At 28.3% G+C, this 11,706-nt stretch overlaps 1 protein-coding gene across 1 annotated transcript; it reads left to right on the top strand.

Annotated features, from left to right (window-relative positions):
- Positions 1-7,375: 7,375 nt before the first annotated feature.
- Positions 7,376-11,557, top strand: LOC122269093 (uncharacterized). Its single transcript, XM_043040677.2, has 2 exons — positions 7,376-8,470; positions 10,773-11,557. The coding sequence occupies exons 1-2, from the start codon at positions 8,432-8,434 to the stop codon at positions 11,262-11,264; spliced, it is 531 nt and encodes a 176-aa protein (XP_042896611.1). The 5' UTR covers positions 7,376-8,431; the 3' UTR covers positions 11,265-11,557.
- Positions 11,558-11,706: the final 149 nt, after the last annotated feature.

The raw sequence follows: 11,706 nt of genomic DNA on the forward strand, positions 1-11,706 counted from the left end.
GAAAATATGAATTTTCGGGAAATCGAATAGTGCCATATTTATAAGTATAGATGGCAGCACTAAATGTTTTAGAACAAAAAAAACTGAGAAAGTAGTTAATTTTATTTTTTAATAATTTTTTATCGATATATGTATTTTATTCCAGTCTTTAAAATTGTTAGATTTTATGTAGATTATATTGTTTTATTTCATCAAAAATAAATTTTAATTTAATGTTTTATATTATTTCTTTAGGAATATTTTTAAATTGAGCATCATGAAACATTTACAAACTCTTGGGGGCAAACCCGATAATGTTTTTATTATATAGATAGTAAATTACCCAAAATATCAAAAGCATTCGCCAATTTTCGAAATTCTTCCCCAAATGCAAATCTTCATAATTTTTCACGATTAATTTTTTCCACTAGAAAACTATTTTACTGTAGTTTATTTCAGGCTTATATTACTTATATTATTTGGATCCAATTCTAATTGGTTAAGTTGCGTGTCTATCGAAAAGTACTGCAATATAATAAAAAAAACTGATCCAAGGTAGCAAAATGATATTATCTAACTTTAGAAAAATGGAATATAATACTGCCGTGCTAGAAAACGCTAGACTCCTGAATTCGATCTTCTAATATTAGAGTCATTATTATATAAAATTAAATAGTAATCGATCTAACATTCGAACTTTTCAAATTATCATCCATTTCATTCATTTTGGTCCAGCATCACGTTTTTGAGAAAGAACAACAAATATTATTAATAAATAAACATTTATTTATGAAAGAAAACAATAAATATTACTTAAAATATCATTACTAGGCAATGCAATTTTATTGCAGAAAACGCAAGAAAATATTAGTGGAGGTAAACTGTGTTCGCGAACGATATAAAACTGGAGAAACTTTTTCAACTGATGAGTTGTAACTTCTTCACGATTGTAAACATCGCCATATTGTTCATGGTCGGCAGCTAGAATGAATTTTTCAATTTCAAAAGTGTTTATAATTTAGTAATTTTTCAGGACATTTCATAAATTTTAATGATAGATACATATAACCTTAAAGTAGCATCGTAGGTAGTGTCTCTCTTTCAGTTAAAAATCAGCTATAAATGTAATATAAATCACTTCAATACATGTTGTGTTTGAGAGGATGATGATGTAGAAATATTCAGTGTACTTAATAATCTTGACCACTTAATCGAAACATTTAAGAATTAATTTAATGATTATGTATCTAATAAAACCAGTAAAAATTATGATTGTGCTCATTCTTCACAATGAATAGTTCGCGCGTAGTAGTTGACTACTCTGTTAAAACGTATTGTCTATCTATAAATAATAAGTATTGTAGTTAGTTTAGAATATGCTTGCAAAAACAATATTTACTTGGTTTTTCGCATCTGATAGAATTTCTCTGCAAAAATGATAAAGATAAGAAATAATTTTCAGCAAATAAGTTTGTCGTGTTAAAATAATTGTTAATTAATCGGCTACTTTTCAGTTAAAACCGTTACATTTTAGAATGTTTGAAATTTTTTTCATATGACGAACATTGTTGTTACTTTATTAAAATTTTCTGTCTAAAATAATGAGCTAAGCATCTTTATTTTCATTTCTTGAATATAGACTGAATTTCCTGTTTTTGATGCATCATTATTTATATTAATTCGTAAATGATAGTAAATGATTAAAAAATAAACAACAATATGGTCTATTCGAAGTGCGTTTACATTGAATGAAGAGCAGGGCTGAAAGGGAGTTACAATTTTTATTCAGGAAGTTTAAAAAAAATGGGAACATTTACTGGTGGTGGCTCCATGAGCTTTTGCAATGCACAAAAATATTTAGATAGTTAAGTGTCATTATGCTTTATCTTTAAAAAAAAATAATAGAAAGAATTGAATTTGCGATATTTTTGTATCAGTACATACTCGAATCTTCACTTCAAATAAAAAGGGCTTAAGCGTTTTGTAATATATTTTCTTTTAAAAGAGAAAGAATACATCTTTTACTTTGAAAGCGGTTAAAAATTAAATGTTTTTCGATTCTTGCGTGGCGATACCGAGATTTTTTGGCGTAGGTATTGATATGGAAATCTAGCCATTAAATTTTATTATAAGGGATATCACGTTTTCTTAAAGTCATTTTCAAATTAAATGATTAAAGTTTTAAATAAATATTCAATGCTTAAGTTTCAAATTTACTGTTTTCAATGTAAAGTAAGTTAAACTTTTTCTCTTATAATTTTAGCTTCGTCTGCTGGATTAAGAAGCTAATCTAATAGGAAGAAACAGTTCAATTTTGAGATGCTCTTTGGACACAGCAAATGGAAAATGACACACTCTGGTAGAAAGGGGGCGTAAGTTTGATGCTGACAGAAAACAGAACTGGCGTGCACATGCTGCAAGGTGCACTTTAAATCTGTCGAATCTGAAAGTCTTCTTATTGATTGTTGTGTAGAAGTTTGAAGGAAAACGCGTGCCTGTGTGAGTGTGTTTGTGTCATATACACATAATTAACTGTTGCTAATCATTTAATGGAATCTTTCAAAAAAGCATTTAAAGATTTCCAGGTTTATCGCTCGGAAATATAGTTGCAAGTACAGAAATTTGCAATTGAAGAAATAAAACTGTATGAAAGGGCTGCTAAGTCCTCTTGTTGGTTGTTGTGAGACGTTGGGAAAGCTTGGGGAGAGACGCGTACATGTGTGATTCATCCCTGCTGTTCACATATACACATTGTTTACTGTATACACATTGTTAACTGTGGCTGACCATTTTATAAAATCTTTCAAAAGGACATTTAAAGATTCCTCGATTTATTGCCTTGAAATATAATTGCACGTAAGCAAAACATTGCAATTGAAATAAAAAAACTCTGCATGAAATGGCTGTAAAGTTATGGAAATTTTTCTTATTTAAAAGTAATAATAAATAAAATGATAGCACATAGTCTAAGTTTTGCAATTATTGCAAAAAAATGATCATTTAAAAATTGAGCAATTTTATTTTAGGATTTTGCGGAAAATTGCTTTTTTTTCAAGTTAAAATTTCCACTCAATTCAAATGTAATTATAACTTTATAATTATATAGTGTGGTTTTTATTACATAATTTCAGAATATGAATAATGTATGATTATTTTGAAATTATAAATGGCTGGAGTAAAATGAGAAATGACTAGAGTTGATAAAATTGGCCAGATAGAAAAAAAATATTAATACATTTAAAATTAAAAATAAATACTTGGAAATGATTAATGATAAAAAATTTATCAAAAAACTCATTGCATAAAGAACAGAAAAAATTATTAATAAAAGTCTAGGTACTCAAGTATTATTTCTTAATTAAATTTAAAATATTTATTCCAAAAATCATCTGAACACTAAACATACTTTGGAATAACTGAGTAGAAATTGGATGGTAGCAGAATACGGCAGTATAATTTTATTTAGTATTTCTGTATTTCTAAGTAAATAATGCTTGGAATGACATTATAAAACTATTATTCCATGTTTTACTGCTTCCCAACAATACAGAAAATTAAGTAAAATTTTATCGCCGAATTATTCGTCCACCATCTAAATCTTCCCCTTGCTTACTCCAAAAATAAAATGTAACGCAAAATAATATCAGAAAATACAAAATACTATATTACATAGCATCATAACCAATTCAAAATAATGTTACGGAAAACGCTAGATAATATCAGTTTGGATAAAAAATATTATATAATGCCGAGTAAACAGCGACCTTTTGTATGTTTCTAATATTAAAAGATGTGCAAGATAATTTCGGGTCTTTGGCAGGCCAATTTCGCCTGACTGTCAGCCTCCTCGTTGCCGTGGTGTCCGACGTGAGCCTTAATCCAATGGATTATCATGCTTGATTTATATTGGTCTTTCATCAGTTTAATTAAGCAATCGTTTTCCTCGGGGTTTGCCAGTGATTGTAATCCCGAAAGGGAATCGGAAAAAATATGAACATCTCTATTTAATTTGTTCTTAATTATCCAGTACATTGCCTGAAGAATTGCTCATAATTCTGCTTGAAAAACGGATGAGTAGTTATTAAGTCTATATCTATAACAATCTATTTGAATATCCCCATCGTACACCACGAAGGCGCATCCCACGCGGAATTCGTTATTATAAATTAATCTAGATCCATCTGTGTAGATCTCTATATCATTGCCTATTGGTGGATCAAAATTATAAGGAATAGAAATGAGCCCCGAAGGGTGTCTGGGCGTGATTTCCGGTATTGTTATAACGTTATCCTTATGTAAATAAAGATTAGCCATATCAGAATTTGTCTGAATAATCAGCTTCAACGGGACCGTCCCAGCCAACACCTGAAGTGCCGATGTCGAGGTGGTTCTATAAGCCTTAGTGATGTTCAATAAGGGTATTCTTTCGATCTTTTAAAGTTTATTAATTATTCTGACCTGATTTTTGAACCATACTTCAGACCCGTAAGAAATGATTTTAATTATACTGTTTTGATATATAAACTTACGTATTTCTGATGTGATCCCCCAATCTACCCCGGACAATCTTTTAAATTTAGCATAGAATGATAAAATTTTATCGTATAAACCATCAAGGCGCGGCAACCAGGAGAGCTGACAGTTTATCCGAAACCCAAGGTACATTATGGTGTCACTAATAGGAATATTTTGATTTTGAAGTTTCACTGTTTGTTTCCTCGTTATTTTCCTGGATTTTGGAAATACAATTGCTTGGGTTTTATTGACACTAAAATGGAGATTCTGTGTCTCTGCCCATGATTGATATTTCTTTAGAATATTTGTGACTCTTGGTCCCAGTCTATTTACTATAGTTCCCGTTACCAGCACAAGAAAATCGTCAAGAGATGTGCAAGATAATGTTAGATTATATATATATATATATATATATATATTAAACCTCCCCCTATACGAGTTTTTTTTTCCAAATTCGTAATTTTGTTGAATGCAATCATGCATAAGAACCAAATACTTACGTTTGGAAAATTGATAACAAAAGAATGAAGTACTTATTAAAACATAATAAAATAGTATGAAATTTTTTAAAGAAAATATAAAATAATAAAAATTTCATTTTACAATTAAATATATATATTTACTGAGAATTTGCGGTTACGACTAATAAGATTAAATATAGCATTCTTTTTTAAAAAATTATTTAACACAAATTTATAAATTGGGACTCAACTTCGACAGTACTTCCAAGTCCACGATACGTGTTACAAAGACTATGCTATTATTGTTAGTAGTAGCCGATGTACGTGAGACGGAAGTGACGTCATCACTCAAAGTCAACCGGAGCTTATTTCTGCCCCAACCGGAAGATGCTTATTTCTGTCAGACCGGAAATTGCTTATTTCTGCCCGCATATTNCTTTTTTCAGTTGTGAAAATGCATTGGAAGTGTTTAAGAAAGTTGTGATCGAGTCCCATATATCTCAAGCTTTTTGGAAAGTTTTTTTCGACGAATTCATAGAGATGGGAGTCTGGATGGAGGATGAACTTTGTAGAAAGTAGTATTTAAATATGGGTCCTTGTCCCACACTCTGAATGCTTCATAGAACCAACGGATTCTCCTGCCTTCATGATTCAAAATTAATGTTAAAATGATTTTATAGAAAATATTTATTGATCTAACTTAAAGTAATCATCTTAAAATCTTAACGAACTAGGAAATAATGTAACATTTTTATTTTTTTTTTAACAAGAATTTATATTTTTTCAGAAAATATTTATGTTTTTACAAAAAAATTTTCTCTTTTACGAAAATATTTTAGCTTTTTGTTAAAAATTTTCTATCTTTTAAGAAATTAATTATGCTGCTATAAAAACAATTTCTCTTTTAAGAAAATATTTTTACTTTTCGTTAAAAATTTGCTAGTTTTATAAAAATATTTCAAACTTTTTAACAAAATTTTCTATCTTTCAAGAAAAATATTTATGTTTTTACAAAAAATTTTCTCTTTTACGAAAATATTTTAGCTTTTTGTCAATTTGAAATTTTTCTTGATTATATAAACTTTTTCACCTGTGAAAATGCTCAATAAAGACAAAATATATTTTAATAAAATGAATAACATTTTTATTGAAAGTTTCACCTCACCGCTTCTGCGAGCATACATCACAGCTTTCTTAAAAATTTTATTTTTACTATAAATTTTTTTTTATTTACATCTAAATTTGCTGGTAATTGAATATCGTTTAATGTTTTTAAAAATACATTTCTCCTCACTGGAGCTGATTTTCTATTTCGCAAAAAAGTCATTTATAAGATTTACTATATTACTTCCAGGAACAGCTTTATGTAGTATCCGATGTACGTGAGACGGAAGTGACGTCAGCACTCAAAGTAAACCGGAGCTTATTTCTGCCCCTACCGGAAGTTGCTTATTTCTGCCAAACCGAAAGTTGCTTATTTCTGCCCGTCTGAAATCGAAACTTCGTCTGCAGCGTCATGGGGAGCATATTTCTTTTTTTCTTAAGCCTAAAATATTTTTAGTTTCGGTTTCTGTTTTTAATATAGTTTCGTTTTTTAAATATTATTTTCATTTATTACTTTTTTTTTGAGGGTGACAACACATAATAATTTTAATATTTGTTTTTCAAGGATGGCAACACTTATGAGAGCTTCTTTCTGCCCGGTTGATGTACTATAGTAGGGGGGGGGTATTTTTTAATTTAGTTTTTGTTTTTTCGAGGTGGCAACGATACCAATTCTGCATCACTAGGTTTCGTGTGACGTCACAACTACTGTTGATAGATAGCAGTGAGTCATTCTGACAAGATATAGCAAGATAGCCTCGGTCTGTGACGTATGTATGATGAATTCAGTTTCCTTCACTTATGCTGTTGAGTTATGAATCACGTGACTGCTTAATATTTTTCTCATTGGCTGTTAGAGTTACTTTTTTGAGTTTGGCAACGACTAGAGAGGACTTTGAACCGTTTATCACGAGTTCCTTTGCTCTGGTGTGTGTTGCTGCTTTGTGAAAGTTTATTTCTTAAGTTTGTTTTAGTTATGGAAGCCAATTCTTCATTAAAAAGAAAGCACGCTGAAATTCAAGTAAGTACATATTACTTTCTTCACTCTTATTTTATGACTGTTTATGTGAAATAATAATTTATTTATTTAATGTTAATAGATTTTCAGCCTAAACATAATTTTAAATTCTTTAACTACTTATTTCGTAACTTACCTAATTGTAAACTTAATCATATATTTTTTACTCTTAAACTGTATTTTAGATATTCATATTACTTAGAAATAGTTTTTAAAATAATGTTCAATCATTAATAATGTTTTTTCTTGGTGACTCAAAATATTAATTTTTTATTTTTAGTAAGCAGGGGTTTTGGTGCGGCGGAACTTATTTCTGCCTGCTTGGAAGTGACGTCATCACAGAAAGTCAAGGAGTGCTTATTTCTGCCAGCCTGAAATCGAAACTTCGTCTGCAACGTCATGGGGAGCTTATTTCTTTTTTTTTCTTAAGCCTAAAATATTTTTAATTTCGGTTTCTGTTTTTTAATATAAATTCGTTTTTTAAATATTATTTTCATTTATTAGTTTTTTGAGGGTGGCAACACTCATTACTTTTAATATTAGTTTTTAAGGATGGCAACACTTAGAAACTTTGTTATTTGGGGAGATATTGTATATTATGAAGTTATGACGTCATCTCTTATTACATAACACATAAATGATATCATACTTTTACTCTAGTGGCGCCATCTATGTGAGAATTTTAGAAATAAAATAACTTTAAATCTATTTTAATATTTAAATCTGTTTTAATATTATTTATTAAATATAATTAAGGCTGAGGATCGAACTCACGCCATCAAAAAGCCTTCGTGGGTCAGTAGTTGGATATCATAACCACTGACCCACGAATGCTTGGTTAGATATGTGTTAATAAGTTAAACTTTTGTATTCTGAACACGTGTATAAATGAAAAGGATTTGATATCGATATCATCCTACAGTTTCATCGATATATTTTTCACTTAACCTTTGACAGTTATTAAATAATTATTTCTGCCCCTCTTAATGTTATGATAACTTTCTCTGGGTGGCAACGGTACTGACCATACACATGTTAAGATTTGACGTGTTTTGTGTGATAACACAACTACTGGTTACAGAGCGAGTCATTCTGATAACATATAACAAGCTAGATCTTGGGCTATGACGCATGTGTTGAATTCAGTTCCTTTCACTTGCGCTGGTAAATAGTTAAGCATGTGACAGTTTAACATTTTTCTGATTGGTTGTTAGAGTTATACTTTCATGATTTGGCAACTAGAAGGATAGAGTGACTTAATTTCCCCTACCCCCCTCTTATATTAGTATTTCACTTGTTCTTCTGTTGTGTCTCGATTAAGTTTTTGAAAAGTTTTTCAATTAACCATTTCGTTATGGACGGTTATTTAAAGAGAAAACATGCTGAAACTGAAGTAAGTACTATTGATTTCTTAGTAATTTACTATGCTTTTAAATTTATTGTTAATAGAATTGTTTTATTTTAACTTCTAGCACTAATTCGTTTTTAGGCAGAGCATGTGACAAAACTTAGTTAACTTTAAAAATTTTATAACTACGTTATTTTTATTATATTGATGATAAATAGTATATTGATAATGTTAAATAGTATTATTTCTAAAACTACTGAGATGCGTTAATCTGTATCTTTAATTAACCAAGATAAAGTAAATTGTTTTGTACATTTTAATTAATTATTTTTATTTTGTTAATAATAAAAATTACTCATCTTCTTAGTTACAAATTAGGAATAGTTATTATTTTTTTTTTCATTGCGTAATCTAAATGAAGTTAATATTTCTTAAATTAACTTTCTATTTGTTAAAATTTATTAAGTATGTCTACTGTGAATATTAAAAGTATTAGAATTAAAGGTATATTAATTTTAAATTAATAAATATTAGTTTATACGATTAGGTATTTTTATCCCTATCGTTTGGATTTACGGCTATCAATGTTGTCATTTTTGAACCCAGAAGACAATGGAACTCCTAGATCTTGAGACAATACATGTCTTCGAAGTGGACTTTGTGAGTACCCATGTTATATGAGGAGGAAGACTACGAAAACCTCCTACCCTTAGTCCGACGACAAATAGTGGGATTGGTTTCGTTAACCAGTATCCTGTGAATGTACAGAGATCAGAGGAAAACTTAAGGTTTTAATAAAATAAATTTTTATAATTTAAAAAATACTATATGAATTCTAATGGTGTCATCCATACTTAAAATGTTAGAAAGAGACTATATTCATAACTCTTAATTTTAGTTATTTTTTAAGTTATTTTGATATAAATGATTAAGTTATTTTGATATATATATTTTAGTTATTTTGATATAAATGACTATAATTATTGTTTACCTATTCAATATTACCTATTATTAACCTATTCAATAAAAAATACACCCTTTAATAATTAATACAAAAAAGTTTTCATAGAAACTAGAAAATTATTACAAAAATATGAAAATTATTTTTGAAAAACTGGAAATTTTTTACAAAAATAAAATTATTTTCAGAAATATTAGAAAATCTCCCTCAGTAATAAAAATATTTTCTAAAGACTAGAGCATTTTGTTAAAAAGAATGAATAACGACATATTTATATTATCAATTAAATTTCCTTAAAATTTCAAATGAATTATTTTAAATCTAAGAAACATGTAATGGGAATTTTTGCCGCTTTAAATTCATTTATATTAAAAACATATTAGTTTTATTATAATTTAATATTATAATAATGCAAATAACTCACTTTATTTTCAAACTAGGAGTTAATTTAAAACTAACTATAGCCTTTCTATTTGAAAGTATATATTTAAATGATTCTGATTACAGAACTTGAACGTGTTATCTATTTCTCAAAAAATTTTACAAAGATAATGTCTGTCCGGGACGTTTGGGGGCTTATCCACGTTTTATCAATTAGTCATAATAGCATAGTGCTTCATACTTGTTATAGAACGTGGGAATAAAATCATTTCTTAGAAAATTGTTTAGAAACCCGTGATATATGTTCGCAGAAGTGCTTGGGTGAAACTTTGAATAAAATGTTATTTATTTTATTAAAATATATTTTGTCTTTATAGATCATTTTCACAGGTGAAAAAGCTTATGTTATCAAGAAAAAATTACACTCTTTATTAATTGATACAAAAAGTGTCAGAAAAATATATAGAATTTTCTGAAATATTAGAAAATTTCCTCAATAACATAAATATTTTTCTTAAAAGATAGAAAATTTTTCTAAAAAGTTAGAAATATTTTTTTATAAAACTGGAAAATGTTTTAGCAAAAAGCGAAAATATTTTCTTAAAAGAGAATTTTTTTTGTAAAAACATAAATATTTTTCTTAAAATGTAGAAAATTTTTAACAAAAAGTAAAAATATTTTCTTAAAAGAGAAAGTTTTTTGCTAAAACATAAATATTTTTCTTAAAAGATAGAAAATTTTGTTAAAAAGTTTGAAATATTTTTATAAAACTAGCAAATTTTTTAGCAAAAAGTAAAAATATTTTCTTAAAAGTGAACGTTTCATATTTGTTTTTGTAAAAAGGTTTATTTTAGACAGAAATCAGGAGGTAAAGACTTTTACTTTGCAAATAAATTCTTAATCGTAGTATTCGAAAGGAGTTATGAACATTATTATAAACATTTTTACTGTGTGTTGTTAATTATTTTTCTTGGTGACTCAAAAGTTTCGTTTTTTTTATTGTAGGAAGGAAACAGAAAAAGATTCTCAGCTTTAGTCATTGATTTTGAAGGTTTTCAACTTTCATCAGGGACATACATTGTCAAAGAACTTGCTTTTCATGCCGTAAAAGGTAATCCCATTACCGCAGTGTGTACATTCCAACCACCGTTCCCGTTTGAAGAACTTCCAACACAACAGAAAATACAATATTCTTGGATAGTCCGAAATATTCATCAAATAGATTGGAACCAAGGAGAATTACCCTACATTAAATTTCATACTATGTTGACTTTTTTGTGTGATATGTATTCACATATCTATGTGAAAGGACTCGGAAAACGGAAATTTTTAGAAATTCTAACCGGCAGAGTGTTTTACAGTTTGGAAGATTTTGGCTGTCCTAAAGTAGATGAACTGATACCAACTTTTTCATCGTGCACTATACATTCACTAGATTTTAAGCATTGTGCTCTCGTTAAAGCGAAAGCATTTGGACGATTTCTACAAGACCTATAAATAGGACAAGCACTCGGAATTCAACATAAAGCTGTTCCTGGAAGTAATATAGTAAATCTTATGAATGACTTTTTTGCGAAATAGAAAATCAGCTCCAGTGGGGAGAAATGTATTTTTAAAAACATTAAATGATATTCAATTACCATCACATTTAGATGTAAATAAAAAATTGTATAGTAAAAATAAAATTGTTAAGAAACCTATGATGTATGCCCGCAGAAGTGCTTGGGTGAAACTTTGAATAAAATTTTATTTATTTTATTAAAATGTATTTTGTCTTTATTGATCATTTTTTTCACAGGTGAAAAAGTTTATATTATCAAGGAAAAATTTCACCCTTTATTAATTAATACAAAAAGTTTTAGAAAGAGGGATAGAATTTTCTGAAAAACTGGACATTTCCTTTTTGCAAAAACATAAATATTTTCTTAAAAGATAGAAA

This window comes from Parasteatoda tepidariorum, chromosome X1 (genome assembly GCF_043381705.1).
Source record: "Parasteatoda tepidariorum isolate YZ-2023 chromosome X1, CAS_Ptep_4.0, whole genome shotgun sequence".
Classification (NCBI taxonomy): domain Eukaryota; kingdom Metazoa; phylum Arthropoda; class Arachnida; order Araneae; family Theridiidae; genus Parasteatoda; species Parasteatoda tepidariorum.